Here is a 26335-nt window from a genome sequence, read left to right as displayed (position 1 = left end):
TCAGAGTACAATTTCCTTTATTTGTTACTTGCACACAATCCTACCAATAAACACAAGATTTGGGAGCAATGTGATGGGTAGTGGGCCTGTACAAGCGCTGGTTATAGACATGAATAGATCATGGAGGGGCCACTTCATCTGTCAGTACCTCTGCACCGGAAGCGCCATCTATTCTACTACAACCTAGGTGTTGCCACCTGTATTTTCCCACAGCAAGGTCCATATAAGTAAGCCAGTTCTTGTGTTGCTGCTGCAAAGACCTCAAGCTATCCCTCCCTCTATCTACTTTTCTTTGGAGAGAGCAGAGCAAGCCTAGCAAATGACTACACATGGATGTTTTAGTAAGCCACATTTGTGTTTTTATAACAAAGCAAAAACAGAAGATAGACCTGAGGTCAGACTCTTCTGCTTGATTACTACTTCAGAGAACGTAGATGGCCACAACTCTTGCTGGATACATTTAGGAATATGGCAAGACATGTGTACAACTATTGGTCCATTGAGGATCTGCAACCCATATCATCTAGGAAAGCTATGGGGCGGGGGGTTCCACTTTAAGAGATGTACTGACTTCTCAGAAAGCAAATGCAAGGCAATTGTTTGATGGGTTAGGGGCACAAAGTCAAAAGGGAATCTGTGCTTCCGTAGGATGACTGCAAGGCAGAATAGATTTCCATGATAACTGCATTAGCCCAACTTGAGTGTTCAAAAAGTAACTACCAGCGCTCCTTAGAGGCAAACGCATGTCACCTAAAGCGTTCTGGGAAACAGATCGTGTGGGTACACATCCCGTACACGGAAGGCAGTCCCACAAAGACTTCTGCAATTATGGTCACACGTTGGAGGCTCCCAGCAGCATCTCACTGTGGGATAGTTTCCTGGCTGTTTGACGGGAGCAGAGCCACTGCGCAGTTCTTTGGTGTAGTCCAGAAAGTGCAAATAGTGCAGCGCCTCTCAGTATTGCCACGATGAAGCATATCTCCAAAAGTGCAAAGAAGCAAAAGTAACAGTCTGTTGCACCACTCAACTCAGTTGGCCTCATAAGAGGAGAGTAAGGCCGCGTCAACTGGCTCCATACATGAAGGACATGTGAAAGACCGCATGAGCCAGTCATCAATACATTCTACGTGATAGATGTGCATACATGGAAGGAATCGTATCGGATCACCATAAACAAAATCCAGCATGCAAATCACGCACCTAGGAGAAATGGAAATCAAAACAAAAGTCATACACTAACATCGTTTAGCATAGCACATGAAAACAACTAACACCAAGAAGAATTAGTGTTAAAAAATGATTAAACAATTTATACACACAACAGCACAATGAATACTATGGTCAAGGAGCAGGGTTCGAACCTTCTTGGAATATCAGCTAATAGGAGGAGACTAGCAAAATATGCTTAATGATTTCCAGGGACACCAACTCCCTCCTTTCCTCTCTCTCTCTGGCCGCCCACTTTGGGCCCTCTTCCTGCTCCTTCCTGTGAGGCTAAGAACCTGTAATCTTCAACTCCACCCTCTCCTTCTCTCCTCACATCTCCGACATCTCTAAGAAGTCAAACTATCAGCTGCATCTCCTCAGAGGTATTCTTCCTTTTAACACTTTTCCCCCAGAAGCTCACTGTCTCCAGAGCTCTGGTCCTCTCTAGGCTGGACTATTGCAATAGCCTCTTTCTAACTCTTCCTGCCTCTACTCTTCGACGTTACAACTTATTCCGAACAAAACTGGGAGACTTGAACTTGGCTGCAAGAATCAACTTCAAGACCCTCTGCATTGTCCACAAAGCTTTCTAGGGACTGGGACCGCTCAACCTACAACTTTCTCTTCCAAAACAGCTCCCTTTTCGAGCTCTCTGCTCATCCACCTGCAACTCTCTGATGGTCAGATGCTTCTCCAAGCAGAGATTTGTGGGCAGATCTATCTCCTCGGCTGGGGCCTCCCTCTGGAACAGCCTCCATACCCATCTCAAACTTGAGCAGAACCATCTCCGGTTCCGGAAGCAACTCAAGACCTTCCTTTTTGCTTCCGCTTTCTCTCTTCCTCTCCCTTGCCGATGCACCCGACTGCTCCGTGCACTGGTCACCCTCTGAACTAGGGCCCAGGCTCCTGCATGTCCAGTTGCCCTTGCACTGCCTCCGGGCTCCTCGGCACTTAAGGGTATGTATCTGCAACCCTGCAGTCCCTTCTCTCTGAACTTATGAGCCACCCGCTGGCACTTCTCCCATTATCTCTACCCCGCACTTGCGCAATCTGAATGACACAAGGCTTAGTAAGATCATTATTTTGTCCTCCCTTGTTTGCCCCTCCTTGTCTTGTCGTGCCTAGTAACAATTGTGTACAGGCACGTTATAAATGCCACATCATATCAGACAAAATGCAGACCACAAACGTATTTATTTTTTGAGAGGGTTCATGCCGAATTAGACCGCTTCATAAGTTTATATCATAAAATGTTTACCCAAAGGTCCCTTTACAGCCCAACTGAATAACTACTGCGATAAGGTCAGTAATATCTGACCGGTCCCGAGGGGATAGGAATCCCTCTCAGTCTGGGGTAGGAGGCCTACCCGGGTGGAGGACAGAGTCAGTCCAACACCAGAGGATGGCGGCAGCTGACAGGGCCCCAATGCCTGGCGCTTACATATGTGCCTATTCATATAGGAGTGGTACCATATTACATCAACCCACACCTAGACCACCAAATCCTTGCCAGTCTTCTCTGCTTTATCTTAGACAAAGTCAAGCTTCAGAGCACACGATGGTCCACTTACATGAAGATAACCTGGGGGGTCATGTATAAAATCCAGACGCCTTCAGGTAGAGCGATCCGTCTCAAATGATATCGCCTACCAAAGACCAGAAAACAAATAATCAAGGAAGAACTGAAGAAGATGCTCAACCTCAGAGTAATCTAGAAGTCTTATAGTGGATGTTCTTCACAAAAAGTTCTGGTCCTGAAATCTGACAATACATGAAAGCTTTGTATTGATGTTGGGCACTTAACGGTATTTCCAGGTTTGCTGCTTATCCGACTCCTTGGATAGAGGGGTTGGGATAGACCTTGGCCAAAGCCAGGTTGATTTCTGCCCTCAACCTGACAAAGGGGTACTGGCAGACTAAGAAGCAAAACCCAAGACCACCTTCTTCCCTCCTAAACGTCTATTGAAATTCACAGTATTGCCATTTCGTCTTCAGGTGGCCACTCCTTCGCCTCTGCAGTCTTCCCTTCCCCCTTGAAGCACTCCCTTGCGCACCCTCTTAAGAAACCCTCTGCCGACCCTTCCTGCCCGGCCAACTATCGCCCAATCTCCATCACTCCCTTCCTGGGAAACCTCCTGGAAAAATGTGCCATCTCCCAGCTAAATCTTCAGACTGAATCTGTTGGGTGTCTCCACGATCACCAGTCCGGCTTCAGAGCAACCAGAAGCATGGATACTGCTCTCCTGAACATCCGTGAAGACCTGCTCTCCAAACTTGATTCTAACACCCCTTGCATCCTCATCCTACTTGATCTCTCCTCCGCCTTTGATACGGTCAACCATGCCATCATGCTCAACCGTCTGTGGTAACCTGGGCATCGCAGGTCAGGCCCTGACGTGGCTGACTTCTTTCCTCTCTGATCGACCCTCCCAAGTTCAACGTGGGTCCTTCCTCTCCTCCATCTCTATCTCTACCTGTGGTGTTCCCCAGGGGACTAACCTCTCTCCCTGGCTGTTCAACCCTTACCTGGTACTTCTTGCCCACCACATTGCTGCGCTCTGCCCCAACTTCCAGTGCAATGTGGACGACACCAAGCTCATCTTCAGGCTACCCTCAACCACCTCTTCTCCCTATCTCATCTCAGACTGCCTGTCCGCCATCCAGGTGTGGTGTGCCGCCAATGATCTCTGCTTTAATGCCAGCAAGACTGAGATTCTTCTCATCGGAACACCTGCCCCCTCCTTTCCTGTTACTCTCTGGCCGGCCTCCCTTGGCCCTCTTCCTGCTCCCACCTGTGAGGCTGGCTAAAAACTTCGGGGTCATCTTCGACTCAACACTCTCCTTCTCTCCGCACATCTCCGACATCTCTAAGAAGTCACACTACCAGCTGCACCTCCTCAAAGGTATTCTTCCTTTCGCCTCCTTCCCCCAGAAGCTCACCATCTCCAGAGCTCTGGTTCTCTCTAGGCTGGACTACTGCAACATTCTAAATCTGCCTGCTTCTACTCTCTGCCCTCAGCAACTCATCCAGAACAGGACTGCGAGACTTGTCCTTGGCCTCAAGCCCAGGGATCATATCTCTCCAGGACTGAAATCTCTGCACTGGCTCCCAGTGGCTGCGAGGATTAAGTTCAAAATCAGCTGCATTGTCCACAAGGTCTTCTGGGGCCTGGGGCCTCAATACCTTCAGCTCTCTCTTCCCAAATATCTTCCTTCTCAAGCTCTTCGCTCATCCGCATCCAACTCCCTCAGGGTCAGTCGCTCTCCAAGCGACATCAAAAGTTGGTGGTCGATCCCTTTCCTCGGCAGGGGCCTCCCTATGGAACAGCCTCCCTGAAACTCGAGGAGAACCATCTCCAGTTCCGGAAGCACATCAAAACCTTCTCTTTGCTTCCGCTTTCTCTTCTCCTCTCCCCTGCTGACTGCCTGGCTGAAACGGAATCTGCCCTGGTAACCTGGCCACCCTCTGATCTTGGGCCAGGCCCTCCTGCCCCCCAGCCAGTCGTACACCTGCACTGCCTTCCTGGCAACCCCCATCCCCATTACAAAGCTCACTTAGGGACTATTACTGTAACCCTACTGCTCCCACTACCAGCAATGGACACCTGATGTCTGCACTTGCCACCAGCAAGTAACTCAACCTTCCTGTAACTTGCGCCGCGATAACTTCGGGTTTGGGCTCAGAAACCAATGTAATAAATAAATGTGTAATACAAAAGGGAAAATTAGTGTTCAAAAGAAATGTCAGTATGGCTGAGTAAACTACCTTCCCCATGTTTTGTAGCACAGGTAAGGTGGCATACTTGGACCTTATGACACACTCTGGCTTCGGGCACAAGGATGCAGTTTGTTTCGTGGACCAGAGCCCACTTGGCCTTCCACGAAAAGTCACTAGTTTATCTGCTGGATCTGTCCGCTTTCTCTCACTCCAGCCCAGGTCACCTTTTAGCTTGTAATACAGCTCAACAAAAGTTTGGTTTCCTTCTTGTTACCACAATTCAGTCACAGGTTTCCCTCCCCCGGGCTCAAACCTTTCAATCACAATTTGTTTGGATTCCCTTTCCCAAGCTTCAGTCACACCTTCATAGGCTTCCCTCCGTCTGGGTCAAAGCTCCTTTCACTTTCCTTCCACTGTCAAAAGCTTTTTTCGAAACTGCGAGGCTTTTGCTCTTACCTCGGCATGACCCCAACAACCTTCTTTCCTCAAAAATCCTTTTTTCTCTCCTACACCAAGGCCTCTTTGTAAATGTAGCTTCAAGCACAGTACTTATTTCAAAGACCTCTCTCACATCCAGGTTTCCCTCTGCCGGGATCAAACCTTATAGTTAAAATCTTCCATCTCAGTTTCCTTCTCTTCCCGCCGCTTCTACGGCATCAGACATTTCACAGAGACGTTTGATTGGGCAATCTTCTTTCGCCAGACCACTCTGTTACATTGTATCTTTAATTTACAGTTCTTTAAAATGCTTTCTCTCGCGTCTTATCGGCAGAAACACAACCTTCATTCGTCAGATACTTTTGCCATCAAGTATCATTTATCACAGACCGGACTTTTATTGTTTTCATCAACTCACCGGCTGTGTTAATTCATTTTCATCTTTCGCGGATTTGATGCTGAAGTCAAGGCTGATAACACAACTGCTGCACTCCCCACCTCTGCCGTTACCCGGGAGGGTGGCTGCTATCCTTGAAACACAAAAGAGGTTGGTCTCTCCCCTCTGGCTGGGTTTCCTTGCGTACCCCTCAAGGTCCTTCGGATGTGACAATCGCTCGTCAGCGTGTCCAAGGTTTCTCTGTGCCTCGGTTCTGTCCCTCTGCCTGTCATCCTGCTCTGCCTGGTTCACCGTCGCCCTTGAAGAACTGCTCCTTCTCGTGCATCGCCTTGCTCCTAGTGCGTCTCCGTGGTTCACCTTTAGGTTCACTAGGTCCCAGGTGTATGTAATTCAGATCAAGTTCCTGACCCTGCCTGATCTTATTAGTGGGACATGTCCCATGTATTGCATGGGTGGTATTCCTTTCAGCCTTGGGTCTCTTCTTCCTCGACTAAGTGTTTGCGTAGGAAAGGGGGGGGCCTGGTAAGTTGGAATATCCTATAAAATAGGATGGGACAGAGGTATTTGGAAAGGGGGGATATCATGTCACGCCATCAGGCATTCCTCCCCCACTCCCCGAGGACCCGTCACCCAGGTGATCCTCCTGTACTTATCCACCCCCAGGGTTTGGATCCAAAAGGCGATGGCCGTGTCCTGGCCCCCTGAGTAAGGGATCCTCTGAGTCTATGCAGTGAAACACACTCTGGTTTTGCACAGTAGCAATGGTTGAGCAGCCAGGCTTAGTCTAGGAGAGAGGAGGGCTGTAGTGCGGCACACAGAATTCAGGGCATATACTTGGTTCAAGGAAACACTGACACACTTGGGAGTTATATAAAAATAGAGATTTTATATAAACCAAAGCTTAGGAGTAAATTAAGTACTAGTCACAGTAGGTCAAAAGAGAAGAAACAATTGCACTATTTGTTACACATGGCTGTAAATGGTCACTATGGGCACATACTCGATTGTACGGTACACGTACCCGCTTGAGTGGAATCCTTTGGAGGGGCAGTTCCAGGATGGACGCCCATAGAGACCTTCGAGCGGACAGCAGCGGTTCAGTCTTCCCACGTCCCTGCGAGACGCTGCAGAACATTCACGTGACCCTATTTCCGGACTCGAAGCATACGGATCTTCGCGTCGCTTCTGCTACTGACGCTCCATGAGTTCGCCATCGCTTTTCTTGTCTACTTGCAGAATATTTCATGCTTATCTTTTCTTACTCTTCTGATTCTTTGTCTCTCAGTCATTTTCTACAGTTACTCTACTCAGCCCCCGTTCCTTGTGAGTGCAGACCAATCCAGTTTATCCAACATTATTCAGCCGATTCGAGAGAAGTCTCTCCGGCTTTCTTTTCCTCCCAGAAACCCGCAAGGGTAAGCCCTGTTTCCTTTGAACCCCCCGTTCTTTGTTTCAATCAAAGTATTTACCTGTCTGTTCTTATAGAGTTCCTGTTGCTTACCTGCAAACCTTTCGAGTACCCATCTCGTCAAGTCTAAACCTTTCTAAACTCTTAACGGTGAGAGGATCCTCCTTCTGCCCTTTACTAAACATCCAACCCTCATTTTCATTCTAATTCTCTTCTTGTTTTCCTTTCGTGCATCCAGAGGAAGCCTCCCAGAGGACATCAGTTTTCTACCACACCTCAGGAACATCTTCACTTCCACACCCACCTGAACCTCGAGACTCCAGACTCGTCCAGGGTTTTCTTCCCATTAGAGGGTTTCCCTGGCGGTCCTGTCCTCTCCCCTGGTAATTCTATTTCTAGGTCGGGGGGCCAGGATTGCCTCAGGGGAACCTTCACAGCCGCATTTGCCTCTTCCATATTGGATTCTTCGACTTGTCAAGGTGAGCGAGTTGAAACCTTTGGTAAACAGCTACTTATTCATACCGTAGTTTATAGTGTTAACACTATTCACAGTAAATCAATCCTTGTTAGAACAGACACAGGTAACACAGCAAATATGGTGAAACACCTGTACCAGGGAAGCAAACTTTATTAGAAACTGTAGTACTTGAGCTTAGCCTAACTTAGGAAGTTGTGATGAATCTAGTGAGATCATCACTGAAACCCCTCCTCTCATGTGGCAAGGGGAATGCAGCCACTACCTGATCCGGACCTCGACGGCGGTGTTATGTGGGAGGATCACATGGGCAGGGACTCATATCGGGGAATTGGTGACCTCTTTAACCCACGAGTCCCTTATTCTATCAAAAGCATTGATGGCATATTGTAAAATAGAGCAAACCAATGTAAATGCTATGCAAACCACTATGTGCTTCAGGATCGATAATGCCCTTGGTAATGGGACAAGCAAGAGGGCCTCCGAGTTAGTAAGAATCAACAATGCCATTGAGCAGAATGAGCGGTCTAGTTGTTACAGACCAAAACACCTGAGCTGGACAATTAAACTCAGGAATGAGTTGCAGCTGGGGGGAAGGTGCTGAAGGAGTAGCTGAGGCAGAGGCAGACCAGAGTGCAGAAAGGAGAATTCCAGCTGATGCCGACATATGTCGGGTATCAGGTAATATCCCCACCAATAATATCGCCATATATATGGTCGTCAGGAATTCAGGAACGGCCATAGGCGATATTATTAGTGGGGGTAATTTTTGGGGTAAATGGGAGCGGGGGTTGCGGGCATGTCCCCCGCTCCTCTAAAATAATATGGGTGTTGCTCCGCACAGGTTCAATGGTTTAATATCGCCGCAATAAATATGGCACCATTCTTGTATGGCAATATTTTTGCGAGGATATTAACACATGGAACCATGAGTCGTAGGGGCCTGCGACTTTGCAGAGTAAGTTCAGCGTGAAGTGGTGCCGGGACGAGAAGGAGACATGCTCCCAACCAGATGTGAGGGTTTTGGTGTGCAGATGGAGTGGGGAGAATAAACGGTTTTTATTTTTTTTATTATTATTTATTTGTTTTTGGTTTTTAACAAGAAAACCTTTACAAAAATAGAAAATTACAATAACAACCATTTACCCAATAAAAATGCGACGAAAGAGTGATAACATGGGCCCCCAAGGAAACGAGTGGAGTCTAGTCATGCTCACTTTTCATGCTCACTAGTCGACCTATATTTACAATTTGTTAGTATCGACAGTTTTTCCAAAACCTTTACTATTGCCACAGTGAGCATGGTTTCTTGGCCAGAGATGAGTCTATCCCAGAATGAGTCCTGTGTCAGACTCTCCTCACTAGTTACAAATCTCCCAAGCAATTGTAGCCTTGTGGCCCACGTGCCTTCACACTCTAGTAACAAGTGTCTGAGTGATTGTAAATTCAGTGGATCGCATTGTCTACAGAGCTTTTTTGCCTTGTCGCCCTGATTTCTTATGACCAACATTTCCCCAACATTTCCCCAGTATGCGCTATATTTAGTCTCAGTCTGAGAAAGTTATTTCTTGTGTTTTGGTCCGGAAATTTTTTGAGGTAACGAGGGATCGTACCAATTTTTCTCTCTGCTTTCAAAAAGTGATTTGGTGGGTTTAGATTCTTTACTCCATCGATTGTAAGGATCCAGTCCCACGTTTCAAGTTGTTTTTTAACCTTCATGGGGTTTTGGATGAGAATTTCCAACCTCAACAGTATTTTTCCCACTTTTTCCTCCAGGCCAAGAAGTTGTTTCGACTTTGCCTTTTTCCGATGTTCATTTACTTCGAAATAAAGGGTAGTCGCTCTTGCTGTTATTATCTCCCGATAAAGAAACAGGAGTTTCCAGTCTTCTCTACAGGCGAGGGAGATCAGACCCAGTTCAAATCTCAGGCTGACGAGGGGAGTACATAGTGGTACATGTAATGTAGTTTTCAAATAGTGTCCTTCAATTTTATTCCAATCATGGTTCCACAGGAGAGGTTTTGCTTCCAAGCCATAAAGAAGAACTGGCACTGCTTTCCCTATGTAGTATTAGTATTCGATAAGAGGAGATATTGAAAATTTGCAAAATTTCCCATACAAGTTCTTCATCTGAGCATTCATTTTGAAGGTTTTTTCAAGAATGGCTGGTATCACCTTGCCCAAAGTTGGAGAAGCTGAGATTTCATACCCCAAGTAGGTTAGCTCTTCGACCCGGGGAATCAACAGAGCTGTCAAGAACTCCAGAAGGCATCCAGGCAGACTGCTGTAGATATGGGGGAGCCAGCAACGGAACAAACAGAAGACAGAAGGTCCACCGCAGCCTCAGTGAACCTGTAGCCGATATCCTGCATATCACTGCCATGGGTGTCGGGCACCTTCGGTCTCGAGCAGCGTAGCACGGTAACGGATAATGGCAAGCCACTTACCCAAATTGGAGAGTTAGGGAAAACCATGGACAATATAAATTGTTCAACAAGCGCTGGCATATACACTTGCCAGATCCAGGGAGGGTTACAATCCTCAGCAGACGACCATACACAGTCCAAGAACAACATGGACAAGGAAGCACGAACTGCGGTCTAGCAGGGGGTGAGGCTGTACACAGGGTGAACGACTCTGCGAGCATGGAGGCTCCCGATTGGAGGATGGGGAGGGGAAGGAGGCTAAAAGACCAAAGGAAGCCTGCTACATTGTTGCATGTGTTCTCTTACAGGACGGCTGGCAACAGGAGGACAGACCTGAAGATTGGTGAGCCTATTCAAGATAAGAGCAGAGACGAAGCAGCCCCATATCCAACCAGAAGAAGCAGAGGAGACTGGAATTACTCTACACGGTGAAGAAACCTTGGCAGTGTATTACTCTGTAACTCAATCCAATAAAGGTGGACATTTGAGAAAAATATTGAGTGGTGTCCCTTTGTCAATCGCACACCCACATTGCCAACAGCCAAAAGGTTATGCAGCAGTAATACAAAGGCAACAAAATCGCAATTCCCCTTTTATGGGACACCAACTGGTGGAAACCTGTAACCCGCATTGCCAACATCCAAGAGGCCATAAAGGAATAATACAGAGGCAGCAGAGGCACAAGGCCCCTTATATCGGTCACCAACTGGGGGGGGGGGACCCTGTAACCCACATTGTCAAGAGACATTGAAAAGAGACAGCCATTGTTAAACCCTCCTCACATAAGATACTGGTGTAGAGAATTTTTGAACTATTACCACCAGTCATAATAATAGTTGTAGGAGTTTTACATCCTGGCAGGCGAGTAAACCAGGAGAGGGATCAATAGTAGTTAGTCCTGGCAGGCGAATGGACCAGGAAAGATGTTTTGAAGCAGTATGATTGTGGCAGAAAGCGTGGCATTATCAGAATTAGTTACTTTGCTATACTGACAAATATATTTCACTTGAAGAATAAGTGTGGCATTACCAGAAATACTAGTTGTGCTATCCCGACACAAGTATTCCATTTCAAGAACAAGTGTGATATGCGGATAATTGCTTTACATCCTATGAAAAACCATTGCTTTGACTTATGAACCTGTATTTTGAGAGAAAGACATTTTCCTTACCAAGAAGAATTTTGAGAAAGTCATCAATTGCTTGGATTTGTGGAACAGATGTTTATGAAAGAGACATTTATTCTAACAAGCGGAAGGTCGCATTTGAAGAAAAAGTTCTTTTGTGTCGAACTGAACAGAATGTTGTTAAACCAGAACTTTTTCAACAGTATTCCTGCATTGATCCAGGGGAAGGGAATCCAATCCTGGTTCCAAGGATTACTTTAAAAAACCTTATAACTTTGAACTGTTACATTACTGTGTTGAATTGAAGACAGACAAATATTCCTTGTGTTTTTTTGATGTATGTGTTAGTTAGTGTGAGGGTCAGAGACTTTTGGGCGCTAGGTCATCCTTAAGTTTAGTTGGCTAGGTAGGGAAATCCTCATTAGGATAGGGAAACATAGGCGTTTATTTCACCCTTTTTCATTTAATAAATGGCAAACATTGAGAAAACTTTACTTTTGTGTCTGTCTCGCATTTCTGGATCCTCACACAGTCCAAACCTATCTTGTCTAAGTCACATGGTTAGGAGAGATACTGAGGCACCAGTGGTCAAGGGCTGCAGAAGAACGGGCAGAGAAGCAGAGTAATATTCCAGAAGGTAGGGCTCAGCAGGCACCCATTCAAGTTGCCGGTGGGTTTTCACCAGGGCAAGGGAATTTAGGATTTCCCTCACAGTAATGCCCCAAGGAAAGGACCAATGTCCTAAGGTAGAATAGAGCCCAATGGGTCGTCCACCCCAATGGGACTCTAGGCAGGGCCTGTAGTGGTGCAAGAAGGAGCTTAATGCAGCCCACAGGAAACAAAATAATGCAGCAAGTCCCAGGAAAGTACCTAGGAGCGGGACAGTACATGTTCAATGAAGAACACAATGCCACAGGACGATCCCCAAGGTGAAGCAACAGCAGACCTTGGTTAGAGTTTCTTGGCCTTGGCGGCTGAAGAAGGAACTTTGGAAGGATCAGACGATTGCACTCTTGCAGTGGGACACCAAGCAGAGGATCTTCACGGCACTGGCTCATGAAAGCCTTTCATAGGCTTCGGAACATCGACAGTTGTCGTCCGGCAAACTTCTCTCCGGTTCTCGACTCGGATGAGGGGCGTCAAGCAGCGGGAAAGAGTCACTGCAGGCTCAGAAGGATATCCACAAAGTTTTCAGTCAAATCTGCGCTTCACAAGACGATGCACTGCAAAATGGCACAAGTCCCATGGTACTGAGTTTGCAGGCCCGGGAGGTTGCAGCTTTTTGAGTGACAGCACAAAATGCAGGTGGTCTTGAGACTGTTTGCACCACCAGCCCAGGTGAGGAAGTCATCTTCAGGAGATCTTCCTGTAACGCTCACCTGGTATCCACGGGGACGTCACTCACCCTGTTCTGACCTCTTATGACCTCGAACCCTTACCTGGAGGCTATTCGACTGGAGACTGGGCCTCGTTTTCTTGGATAGCGTGCTCTCCGTCCTGCCTTCAGCGCAGGGGCACGTCGATTGATGCGGGCTCGTTGCTGCCTAGTTACTTCACTGGCAAGAGTCTGACAGGTATGTATAATGAGTCTTTTGAACAGTTAGAGAACTTCGTTCCTTTCCTTCCTTAGATGATGGCCGGCATCTGGGGATGGCGGCGTGCTGCCGAGATGAGTAGCGCTGAAGGTGAGTGAGAGCGATGCACCCCTTTCGTATTTGCATTGAACTGAGTTATTTTTCTGTGTCTTTTAGGGCCACGACGTTGTCAGCGTGGATGCCGGTTATGAAGAACAAATGCGGTGGGTAAGCGCAGTATGCGGCACCTCTAGATGTTTCCGCACTAACCTGGAGTGTCTTTTCCCTCTTGCAGATGGATGAGAAGTTCCGGAGACAGAGTTCCCCCAGAGTGGCTGGGATTCAGGTAAGCGTTTGAAGCTCGTACAGTATTTAAAAATAAGCGAAGATTTGCAGAATGCTTACTAATGCCTTTTTTCTGTTCTTTTCCCTAGGAAGCGGCGTGCCGGGATGGGAATGACGCCGCCGAAGATGCCTGCAGAACAGGAGCGATGACTGATGGGCAGAAGCGCCGCAAGGTAAGGCTGTTCCGAACGGTAATCTTGTTCTTGCAGGAGCTGAGCGCAGAAGAAAGATGCAGGCCTACTGGAGAACGATCCGAACACGATGAGTGTCACGCTGCAGAAAACGCAAAGCATGTTTCTCAGCCTGGGTGTGGCTTAAATAATCTCTGGGTATCCCAGCTGCCTCTGGGCTGAACCACACCCAAAAGACTAGACCGCACATGCAGTTCTGGGAACCGAAATATGTGGGGGCATCCATCTTGTCCCCATCAATGCACTACAAGTCCAATCCCCAATGTTATTCTATGGGAGTGAGTGAGTCTGGTGATACAAGTGCCAAGTCTGACTCCAAGTGGAGGGATGGAGAGGCCCTTGAAGGCCATGTAGGTGATCGTGGCCTGGCTCCAGCCTGACATCTTGGAGGGCTGGGGACATGAGGGGCAGGAATCATGACACTTCCCTGTCGCTCGAAATATCAGGGTCAGGAGCAGTCACTCAACACCTCTGGCGGTCGCTTGAGATGTCCTCCTGCAAATTCCTCTTTGGATATCCAGTCCAGTGGTCGACTGAGTTTCAGCTACAGGACCCTTGCCTTTTATGAGGGAAATCCAGCTGAGCCCACCAATCGCCAGACATGCATGCATTCAAACTTGGGGGTGGCTGTCCAATAGGGACAGCCAGCCTCCCACCACAAACAGGTTTCAGGCCTGCATGCTGCAGAAAAAAAGACCAGGGGAGTTTCAGTCACCTCCCCCGCTTTCTGTCCTTTCAGGCACTGTGGCGGGCCCACCAAAGAAAAAAGGACCCATCAAGACCTTCCCCACCCAGGTACATAGAAGAATGCTCAAGAAAGTACAAGAACAGGGCTTATAAAAGTACAGCCACCATTTTACGCAAATGGTGGCCCCGTGTCCCTTACTGCAGCTGCGAACGCAGCCTGCAATAAAAATCCAAAGTCCTGCAAAAAGGTGCACTGACACCAGCCTGTCAGATGAACTTGGAACAGTAACTAAAGATTACTGGAAAAGCGAGAAAAGGCAGACAATATTTCTCCTCAGCACTCCACTTATGTTGGAGGGTGCTGATCACACAAAATAAAATACAGGTGGAAAAAACTGTCCCCCTGCCCTGGAACCACGTGTTAACACAGGTAAAATAAAAAGGGAAGTTCACACAGTGTTTGTGCTGCAGTAATAAAAGGTGGATGCCAGCAAAGTTAGAGGAAAGCATAATTCCATTAAAAAGTACCAAAAAGAGGCCCCATGGTTAAGAGTAAAAGAAAAAGCGAGTGTTGAAAAAGGTTCCCACTCACTCAAAAAATCCAATAGTCCAGCAAAAAAATGCTGGGGGACTCAGTGGAGAATTTCACTTAAAAAGGAAAATCTACGTAACAAGTTGGAATGTTAAGACATCCAATGGGCAGTATTCAGCTTACAATATGATATTATCTACCTGGTCGACAGTTTAAACTTATCACAGAACATGCCACATTAGTCTGGATGGCAAAAAAGAGTGTAAAGACCTGTATCTCAGCACTACAACACACCTGCACTCCTTTACAGTGGAACATCGGGTTGGGGGTCAAACATGCAAATGTACATTTATTTATCATGCTCCCTCTAATAGCCAACACCCAGAACGAGGACTTGGGAGGAAGAGTGGAGGCATATGACAAGGTCAGAAGCATGAGCTTGTCACGACTGAATAGGAACCTCACAGTCTCAGGTGGTAGGTGATGTAACTTGGGGAGCGGTATCAACTTGGGCAGGACACTCAGGAACCACTCCAGAGCCAGGGTTAATATAAAAGGTAAGACTTCTTTATTGTTACAGTACAGTGGGAAGGTGAGACAGGAGATGTACTGCTGCTTCCTCTGGCTCTCTCCCTGCCTCCCACTAACCATCAACCATGGAACCCTCACACTCACTCCATTCCAGGCCTCACACCAACACTCCAAGCTCCACTGCCCTCTCACACAGCTCACATAGCAGATGTAATGCTAAACACTAGAGTAAGATTAAGCGCTAGGCTACAACAACATCTCCCTCCTTAAAAGAAAAGGACACCATCCATGTGCATATAAGGAAATTACCCTCGAGAAACAAATGCACCTTATGCCCTGGTCTGCCGCCCCAGGACCTCAGGGCTGACACCCCCAAGCACTACCTGCTCCCACAGAGCAATCAACGTCTAACTCACATAAGCCAACAGTACAAAAACCTTTCTCCTTCTGTAAGGAGAAAGTAGTCCTCTTCAGCCCTTTAATCATCATGGAATTTTCTGGCTCTGTTAAGCTACAACCTCTGCTTCATTTCCAAAGTCTCTGCTCTTCACTTGGATTGGCATCACCTCCAGACTTCACTTCTCCTTAACTTCGGATCTCTGTCTCCATCCCATCCTCGTTACCAAATGATGTAACTTGGGGAGTGGTATCAACTTAGGCGGACACTCAGGAACCACTGCCCTCTCACACAGACACAGAGCTCACATAGCAGATGTAATGCTAAACACTAGAGTAAGATTAAGCGCTAGGCTACAACAGTAGGCCTACCTGGTTGGAAGCCAGAGCCAGTCCTACCCCCAGAGGACGACAGTGGGAGTTTAGAGGGCCCCACTTCCTACCCTGTTCTCAATTGCCTAAGTATATATATGTGGTGCCACACTGCATTAACCCATAATTAGACCACCAAATGGTTGCCAGTCTTCACTGCTTTATTTCAGGCAAGCTCAAGCTTCAGAGAATACAACAGTCCACCTGCATGAAGATATCCCATCAGAGCCTCCCAGACGCACATGCCAGACAATGGACGTGTACACGTCGCCATAGAGAGAAGCAGTAACCGCAGAAACAATAGAGCCACGCAGCCATGGGGACAGCAATACACCGCCGGAAAGCAGCGGCACATGCCAGGCTCCTGCAGAACAGAAGGAACCCCCTCTAGGAGACACAGACTGCAGAGCCACGTGCAACAGACCTGGATTCCCCTAAACTTACCTGGAAATCTGCTGCAACAAAACATTCAAACTGTGACATGAACCGCTGCAGGCTGCCATTGTTGCAACACGGCAGCCCGCATAGAGAACAAAGGCAGGGCATAACCACCTATGCAGGTCTTTTGCTACCTTCAACTCTTCTTGAGTGGGAAACACAGGATTAGTTTGGACACGGGCAAAGGACCAATAAGAACAGGATAGAAATATAAAAAGGGAGGCGGGAAGGGGTGGGTTATTCTGGTGATATCAGAGGAGGAGATGGAGGAAGTCCAAGAGAACAGAAGGAGGAAGGATGGCGTGGTGAAGCCTGGAAGTGATTTGTCAGCAAGCTGGAGCTATTGGTTAGTGAGAGCAAGTGGTACTGTGTAACGAGTCTGCATGCACGTTAAGAGTGCTAGTAGATGAGTAGGGAGTGAGTGAGTGAATGAATGAGGGGGTGTGGGGTGAAGCTGGAGTGGTGGTAGTAGTGTGGAGGAGGGAATAGTAACAGCAAAGGGTTAAGTAGGTAGTAGACCGAGAGACATCAGAGGAAAAAGGGAGGTAGACGTTGAGGGAGGAGAATGTTGGTCGGGTTGTATGGAGGAGAGTTGGTCTAGGAAGAGAGTAACCAAGAGAGACAGAGGAATATCAGGATGCGAGAGGAGACAGAGTGGGCCTGAGTATTTGGAAGGCTCCCCTACACGCTTCAGAACTAATCTGGGGCTAGAGTAGGCCACGTTTAGGAATTCTGAGGGAGACTTAGGTAGAGAAGGCACATTTGCCTTTAAACCCTCACTAGTAAAGAGCTAGATATTACACAGTAGGGGTTAACAAGCAGTATCTATTAACCCGGGGATAGAGACGCCTGGGTTAGGGTAGGAACTGCTACATCTCGATGAGGGAATGGGGGACGGGCCTTAGCACAATGAAGGAAATTACAATAAAAACCATTGAACCATCTCTGAAGGTCAGATAATTCTTTAGGCCATCTCTGGCACTACCTAGTTTTATCAAATTCTGAAGAGAACAATTGCATGCTGGGACTCGCACCTCAACCCAAGTTGCACATTTTAAAGCCAGCGGCTGATGCAGTTATGCCATCTTGATGGCGTTTAAGAGGTACCTCGAGAGTTTACATGACAGTACCTAGTCACCATACAACGATTGCCTGAATTGGACAAGCTGTTTTACAAGTAATAATAGGAATCTCGAGAACTCAGCATCTAGGATCTGACAGTCTGCCTTAGTGCCACTAAAAGGAACTTCGTAATTCACCATGTATGTTGGTGTTCCCAAGTTGTTTTATGGGGATGGCACTTAAAGGAATATTGGGAATACACACTGTCTCCTACAGTGCTTTCATAAATATTATTTGTGCAAAAGCTGTGAACTAATCAAAAAGAAATCGGAGTTACTGCTAAATAGTACACCTAGAAAAACAAAATGTGCTGCACCACCAGTCTCCGTTAACTAGTATTCATTCAGCTTTTCTGGTCACCAAAACATCTTAAATATTTTAGAAATATCTGCCAACTCAAGGGGAATGCTACGAGTTTAGAGTCCAGACACAGTTGCAGGTCAGTGCTGCCCAACTTACTCTTTGACTTTCTTCTCCGATGGCTCAGATCCCGGGTCGTAGATGCCTTTGGGGAGGTGCTGGATCAGACCAATCCTCTGGGCGATGCGGATCTGCTCCTCCTCTGTGAGTTGGGTGGCCAGGCGGCTCTGACTTGGGGTTGGGTGGTACACGGGAACATGTTCATGCTCCTGGGCAGCGTCATGCGGGAAAAGGGTGCAATGAGCCAGGTATCCTCACATGGTAACTCACAAAGTCCTGTTCATCTTATGACTGACTAGTTTACACGCTTACCTCTTTTCAATTACAATTCTACAACAATTAATGACAAGAAAATAAACAATAAGAGGTGTAACCAATTACATTAAATAGTTGGCTTCCATGAATAAAGGTCCTACCCCAATAACAAAGTGTAAATTGCACGTATAGGACCACTTACACTGCAAATAAATCAGAGCCACTTTCAGGATGTACTATGAAATGCAAAAATGGCACACTAATCCTGTCAAAATTGGCTTTACACACATTTCTGTACATTGTAGCTCAAAGCATAAATGCCTCATGCCGGGGGGCATTTAAACTGGATTACTATGGAATAGCAGAAGTATCCCAGAGGAATTCAACTGGCTTCCACTAGAAAGAAAATCACATACTGGCGGTAAACCATCCAGTTTTCACAGGGCCTGTTGGATCTGGCGGTTAAAAACAGCGATCACATTATGTGTACCCCTGCAAAAAAAATCATACGGGGCGCATAAAGCCGTGTTAAGCCAGGCCTTACCTATAGGTCTGGTTTTTAGAGATCTACGTAAAACCCTTACTGCAAATTCGTTTTCATTGATTTTCTTAACAGATTTCAGCCAATATGAATGGGTGGGGGGGTGTCCCCACCGCTTAATGAATTCCCCAACCCAAACACCCCCCCACCCCCATCATCTATATTTTATTCAATGTAAACGAATTCACAGTAATGGTCTGGGATGTTATTGGGCGATACCGGATTTCTTAGTTCAGTTATGAATTCTAAGAATTCTGGACCATTTTTTTTATAATAATGGCCTTATTCTGAGTGTCCGGGCATCCAAGCTACACATTTATGGACTTGGGAATAAAATAATTCCTGTTCCTAAACAGGGTCCTTTTAAGGCAAATATTTTTTCGGTGTTGAGTATTTTTACTCCCAGTTTTATTTTGCTGGGCGTAGAAGTGGTTTCCACACAGCCTATCTGCAGGGCAGACCGGAAATGCAAATAAACAGGCAGCCACCTGACCGTTCTACTGGTTGAGTATGGGTTCTGTGATTTCTTTTTGCTCATGTAAAAATAGGGTCCTGTGATGGCCCTCCATTTTTGACTAAGTAGCTCAAAAACAAAAGCAGCAAGACAAGTCTCAAAACTCATACAAACAATGCGCCCCCCCCCCCTCGGGTGACAACACCTGAGATGCTGAAACAGCCAAACTCCCTGTTCCTGCCAGAGCAAAGTACACAAGAGCATGCCTCAGAAAGCCCACCATTAGCGTAATGCTGTCTACACTGCCCATTCCCAGAAAGTGGGAAGTGTCCCTGATCAACAACTCAGCACAAAAGTAACCCAGACTCAAATCGATTTGCTGGGACACATCAAAAATCCTGGCAATGCCCCAAGATCCCAGACACTGAAAGATTCCCCTTCCCCCAGTGCTCCAGATACGATTTTAGTGGGAGTATTTTACTTCCTATTTTTATAATCAGTAAATGTTTTACCTGGAAAACTGAAATGTGTTTGTAACAATTATTCCTTTGCACCTAGTAATACATTAAAAGATACTAGTTTACCTCCTCCAATCACGCAGTAATCATAGTTGCTTCCTGCGGTACTATGCGCACTACTGTTCCAAACATATCCATGAAGCTGTGCGTGTGAAAGCAGGAGCACAAGGTCCTACGTGTCTGTTTCCTATTTTTTGTTGGGAGTATTTGCATAATTTTAGGGAGTACAAGTGGCCGATACACCTCCTATCTGTAGGGCTGCTTCCCCCCATATGGACAGCACTGATCCTTAAAAGGAATCCTTCATGGCTAAGACTGTGTGTGTTGTCAACTGTCTCGTTCACACTTCCTTCAACTTTGTTGTGGATTTGAGCCTGCAGATCTTTTACCACATGTTAAGAATGCCATTAAATAGGCTACACCATAGGCTAAGGTGACTCCAATCCATAGGACTGTTTTCATTATTTCATTTTTTTGTCATTTGTATAGCGCCTTTCACCATGGGTATGGTCCCAACACACTGTAGGTTGAATGCCCGCGGAGGGACCAAATTCCGAAGTGCGGGAAAATTAGAAGGTGCTAGTATGCGTTTGTGCATAATGGCCATTAAAAGTTACAAAGGCTTGGCCGGGTCCCTGCTAGGCACCCATGTCTAATTGGCACACGCAAATGGGTGGAGAGGCGTACACTAGGGAAATAAGCTGGAGGGTGTGTAGGTATGAGGATAGTCAGTTATGTGTGTAGCCAGCCCTACAGATAAGGTGCGTATCTTGGCTTTATACGCATGTAATTAAAGCCATTACGGAGCATTTAATTTTCTTCTGCGTACCGTTTACGTTGTATTTATTTTCATTAAAAAGCATATTTTCCTCCACTACATGGCAGTAGAGGGCAATAATCTCCATATCTGAGTGTATTACACAACTTCTTTTATTAAATCACTGAAAGTACAGTGGGGTTAACTAGATTTTTGGGACTTCTAGTTTACCATTCAGGCTTAACATGTTGATGTAAGGATTTACATGTTGCCATGTGGTGTTATTATGCAATTTGTGTTTTTGGAAGTAAACTCTTTAAGACATCATTACTGTAGGCCTTGAAATCCAAACGATTTGTACTGAGTAACGCTTGGAAGGTATGTGGTCAAATTTGCAGAGTGGATTAAAATCCCTGCTTCACTGTTCAGCCAAGGTTTGTGATCCTGGTACCCTGTCTCCATACTCCACCCTGCCTCCCACCCCATCTGTCCGGCTATCCTACTCCCTCCTTTTTGGATGCAACCAGAGGACCACTAGCTCCTTTTTTCCACTTCCACCACCGATGAGATTAGCGTCCATGGGCTGAATTTGCTGTGATGCGTGTTATGTCAGAGATGCAGATTCTTGGCTATCTAGGAGGAAACCTATCGGGCAATCAAGACTGCTCTCCTAGGATGGAAGTAGAAGATGGGGGAAGGTACAGACAAGTCTTTAATGTAAAGTTATATTAAAGAAGCAGCAAAGAGTAAGCCAAGAGACATAAACTTTGTCACGTGCATTATATAAATGGTCACTACTATTAATGCTACAGGTCGAACAGTGGAACAGATGCCAGTCAGGTTTTTTTAGTAGTAACTAGTTGGAAATAAATCACTTGTAGTAGCAATTTCTATTTTTGAAGTAGGGCTTTGGGACCAGTCTTCAACTTATGCACTTGCCTGCATTTCTTCCTAACTGTAATTGCCAGAAATATGTTTTTTGGCTTTGTACACAAACAATAAACCAGTAAAACTATAAATATGCCTACCATAATGCAATTCAGCTTTCATGCACTTTTTGGTTATTTGAAGTGATATTGCTAACTAGTGTCTGGCAATCCACATTAATTTCCTGCAGCCGACAACGGGAAAGGTAAATTAGCAGTTTGTGACTTTTGCTAAGATTATGTGTGCAAGTTCCTGTAAGTAAATCATATGCCAACAATTGCTTATTCACACTCCCTCTGCAGGCAATACATCAGTCTCAATCTATAGTAGTTCTTAACAGAGTTTCAAGGCTCTAGAATTTTGAAAATGAAGATGTGTAAGTACCAGGTACTTGCAAGTTATTTTATGGCAGAATATTTTCCACAAGTGTAATAAAATGGTTAAAGCCAAGCCAGACAACTTTGATCTACAACTCTTTTGGGCTACGGGTCTGATTTTATGTATGCATTGGGTGTATGTTGGATACGTTTCACTCTCTTGCAGAGGAGAAAACTCATTTTTACTCTCTTGAAATTGCATTTATGCTCTCATTTGAAAAATCATGTGTAAAATACTCCCACCTCAAAATCTTATCTGGAGCACTGTGTCTAGCTACAGTTCGAATTTTTTGTCAAGAAAGGTAGCTTCATTCTTATGGCAGAAGTGTTGTGCAAGGTGTCATTCGAGTTGTATGTGAAAGCAGATGCATATGGGGGGGGGCGTGCATTTGGCTAATTCCAAAGCATGGAGTGTGAGAGGAAAAAAACGCATTGGTTATTACCAAGTGAAAGCCTAGAAATGGTACATTCGGCAAATCCTTAATTCAATGTAAGCTTGGGGTGTTCTATAAACTTATTGTTTACTATAGTGTCTGTAGGGGCCAGATAATCCAGCTGTGTGACTAATTACCATTACCTCGTTTGATTCGTAAATGCACTGTGTTGTAAATATAGAGTGTATTTAGGTAGAAATTCTGCCCCTCTCCGTTTGGGCAGTGCTTAAATCACTTGAACATGGTTTTAAGGTACGTCCCTGGGTTGTTTGCGGCTTGAAAGGTGGGTTATTGATAAACAAGAACCCATTTCTTGTAGACCCTGCGTCACATTTTACATCCATGGTGTGCAGACTGTACCTATTGTTTGTTTGTCTATTTTATTTATATCGCGCACCTGACCCGGAGGTAATTGGGCGCTAGTAGGATAGTAATGGTTACCTGGCATAGAATAGACAGTTGTGTGCATGAAAACAGTTTGAGCAGTCAGGGTAAAATAACAATGGTACATATATACATATTATACATATTATACATTGGGTCATAGCAGTAGTACAGGATGGATGACACATGTACTAGTTGTGCAGACCACCTAGCGGTTAGTGGTATCTAAAAGCTGTTATATTATGTTTTGTTAAGTATCCATGTGATAACATGGCTTCTGAATTTGGTGAAGGCTTGAATATTCTGAGGGAGAGTGTTCCATAGCTGGGCAGCTAATACCGGGAAGCTAGTACCTCCGGCTCTTTTTAGTTTGTATCTGGGCATCACCAGACATGGTATGTTGGATGATCTTGTGATTCTGTTGGATACCTTCCATGTGAACTTGGCTGTGAGATAGGGGGGGCTTGGTAGTTAAGCGCTTTGTGAGTGAGGCAGATAGTTTTTAGGACAATTTTGTCATGTATAGAGAGCCACCTGTAGTGCTTTCTAGTTCTAGTCTAGTACATGCAAAGTAGACTTGCACCCACGTACTACACAGCTGCTGGATCTACTTTGTGACTAGGCGGAGGTAAGCAAGCTGGTATTGCTGTATCCTTTGCACCACCCATTCTGAAAGTGTGAATGAGGATTGCAGTGCTGTTGGTGCCTTGCACGTTTTATTTAGCAGGGCAGGGTTGAGCCCCTAAACTAATGTCTGCATTTCGTACAGTGTTCATTTCACAATTTAGTAAAGCAGTGCTCAAAACGACCCCTCCCCCAGTTTCTCCTCCCTTAATATGTCCAGATAGTAAACGGGCACAGCACAGATCCCAAATGTCTTTAATAAGAAAGGACATAGACGTCATTCTGGTATGCACTTTGTAGGGTAACTATGCGTAAACACCTATCCCTCCCATGATCATATGAAGCAGGGATAGAAAGCACACTCTCCAGACCGCCCTCATATTAAGGGGTCGTCAGTGTGCTAGTACTTCTCCACACACCCAAATCGCCTTCATCTCACACACATTCGTCAGTCCCACCTGTCCTCCACTCTATAAAAGGGGTAGGGCGCCCATTTCCTTTTCCCACCTGTCTTCTCTCTGTAAAGGGGTAGGGCGCCCATTTCCTTTCCCCACCTGTCTTCCTCTCTGTAAAGGGGTAGGGCGCCCATTTCCTTTTCCCACCTGTCTTCTCTCTGTAAAGGGGTAGGGCGCCCATTTCCTTTCCCCACCTGTCTTCCTCTCTGTAAAGGGGTAGGGCGCCCATTTCCTTTCCCCACCTGTCTTCCTCTCTGCAAAGGGGTAGGACACCCATTTCCTTTCCCCACCTGTCTTCCTGTCTGTAAAGGGGTAGGGCACCCATTTCCTTTCCCCACCTGTCTTCCTCTCTGTAAAGGGGTAGGGCACCCATTTCATTTTCCCGCCTGTCTTCCTCTCTGTAAAGGGGCAGGGCGCCCATTTCCTTTCCCCACCTGTCTTCCTCTCTGTAAAGGGGCAGGGCGCCCATTTCCTTTCCCCACCTGTCTTCCTCTCTGTAAAGGGGTAGGGCACCCATTTCCTTTCCCCATCCGTCTTCCTCTCTGTAAAGGGGTAGGGCACCCATTTCATTTTCCCACCTGTCTTCTCTCTGTAAAGGGGCAGGGCGCCCATTTCCTTTTCCCCACCTGTCTTCTCTGTAAAGGGGCCGGGCCCCCATTTCCTTTTCCCACCCGTTTTCCTCTGTGTAAAGGGGTAGGGCGCCCATTTCCTTTTCCCACCCGTCTTCTTCTCTGTAAAGGGGTAGGGCGCCCATTTCCTTTTCCCACCCGTCTTCTAATCTGTAAAGGGGTAAGGCGCACATGTTCTTTTTCCCACCTATCTTTCCCTCTGTAAAGGGGTATGGCGCCCATTTCCCTTTCCCACAAGTCTTCCTCTCTGTAAAGGGGTAGGGCGCCCATTTCCTTTTCCCACCTGTCTTCTCTCTGTAAAGGGGTAGGGCGCCCATTTCCTTTCCCCACCTGTCTTCCTCTCTGTAAAGGGGTAGGGCACCCATTTCCTTTTCCCACCTGTCTTCCTCTCCGTAAAGGAGTAGGGCACCCATTTCCATTCCCACCTGTCTTCCTCTCTGTAAAGGGTTGGGGCGCCCATTTCCTTTCCCCACCTTTCTTTCTCTCCGTAATGGGGTGGAGCACCCATTTCCTTTTCCCACCTGTCTACCTCTCTGTAAAGGGGTAGGGCACCCATTTGCTTTTCCCACCCGTCTTCCTCTCTGTAAAGGGGTAGGGCACCCATTTGCTTTTCCCACCTGTCTTCCTCTCTGTAAAGGGGTAGGGCACCCATTTCCTTTCCCCACCTGTCTTCCTCTCTGTAAAGGGTATAGGGTACCCATTTCCTGTCCACGCCTATCTTTCTCTCTGTAAAGGGGTAGGGCACCCATTTCCTCTCTGTACAGTCTTAGCGCACCTATTTCCTCCTCAGAAAGCCTCCTGGCTCCAGCCCCGTCTATGAAACGCGGGTACACATATACAGGTTAAGAATGGAGACTAGACAGAGCTCGGCTTTGGCTGGCCACACAACTACTACTCTTTTTCTCCCACCCTGTACCAGGCAGGTGACTCCATGGGCGGGGTGGGGTGCGGGGAGTCCATACAACCACAACGTGTTGTTTTTCCCACCGCAGTCACCCGGTAGGGAATCTGGGTCTGGCTGGTTTCCTCTCACAGTTGGCCCCTCGGCCCCCTTCTTCACAGCAGGAAAGGTGCCGCCTCCCCTCTTCCCCCCCCCCTTCGCGTACCCGGTAGGGGGGCGGCGGCTCCCCGGGCAGGCTGGCCCCCTCAGACTCGTTCAGCAGGGAGAGGTCATCAGCGTTCTGCGAAGACAGACAGTTCCCCATTGAGGCTCAGCGCTTCAGCCAGGCCCTGGGGGCTGGGGGGTACTGTTTACAGTCACACCGGAACCGGAAGCCCGCGCTAGCAAGCATGGGACATGTAGTGCGCAACAAAGCAGAGCCGGGAAACTAGCGAGGAATTGCAAGGTCTGGCCACGGTCCAGGTGTCCAGACGCTGCACTTCCTAGGGGTGGCCAGGTGGGCACAGCCACCGGAATCAGAAGCCGTAGCCTACTCCAGGGCAACAGGGCGCGTGCAATGCATAACACAACACATACATTCCGTAAACCTAGCATGTGGAGAGCATAGTATATTTTCATTAGAAGTGTGTGTCTTTACATAACCAGATCTCTCATGTTTCTCATTTCTATGCTTGAGGCATCTATTTATTTATTTGTACAGCACTTATATACACAGGAGAAGTGCTTCAAAGCGGGAAGAACAAGGGAATACAGTAATCATTCTTAGGCCTTGAAGATTCCGAATGATCAAAACAGAGAAAGAAAACTAGAATACTAGGGCTGACAACATGGTAGTAGCCATGAGTGGTGGGGGGCGGGGGAGGGGGCAGGGAGTGAGACAAGAGAAAAATTATTCAACATTTCCCCCAAATGCAGTATGCCCGTCTCTGTGCGGTATCATTTGCACCCGCCCAATCAACATTTTTGATAACATTAGTGGCAGATGTCATTTTATCACATTCTCATACATGCCAACACTCCTGATTTAGGCGGGAGACTCCCGACTTTTCATAGAAAAATATAGCTATTTTTCACGTTCTCCCGCCATACACATAACAACAGCACAAAATAAAACTGCAGGACCATTGCAGATGCAGGAAACTCATCTATTAGAGCTCTTTGGGGGAAGATATATTCAAACCTCCTAATCTGCATATAGATTACACCAACAGAAACGACTTCCCAGAACAAGACATTTGGCCTCATTACACGGATGGCGCTAAGGGATTACCGGCAAT

The 26335-nt window shown here is 46.7% G+C and overlaps 1 protein-coding gene across 1 annotated transcript; it reads right to left on the bottom strand.

The window, feature by feature from the left end:
• Positions 1–25496, bottom strand: LOC138447777 (RING finger protein 11-like). The gene is made up of 3 exons (XM_069604118.1): positions 25264–25496; positions 17842–18011; positions 1–1200 (listed from the first exon to the last, which is right to left on the bottom strand). Exons 1-3 carry the CDS (start codon positions 25360–25362, stop codon positions 1029–1031), a joined length of 441 nt encoding a protein of 146 aa, XP_069460219.1. The 5' UTR covers positions 25363–25496; the 3' UTR covers positions 1–1028.
• Between the last annotated feature and the right edge of the window lie 839 nt (positions 25497–26335).

This window comes from Ambystoma mexicanum, chromosome 3q, assembly GCF_040938575.1.
Source record: "Ambystoma mexicanum isolate Mex_15411 chromosome 3q, UKY_AmexF1_1, whole genome shotgun sequence".
Classification (NCBI taxonomy): Eukaryota; Metazoa; Chordata; class Amphibia; order Caudata; family Ambystomatidae; genus Ambystoma; species Ambystoma mexicanum.
Note: the sequence above shows the minus strand (reverse complement) of the source record. Positions and strands in the feature narration are given on the sequence as shown.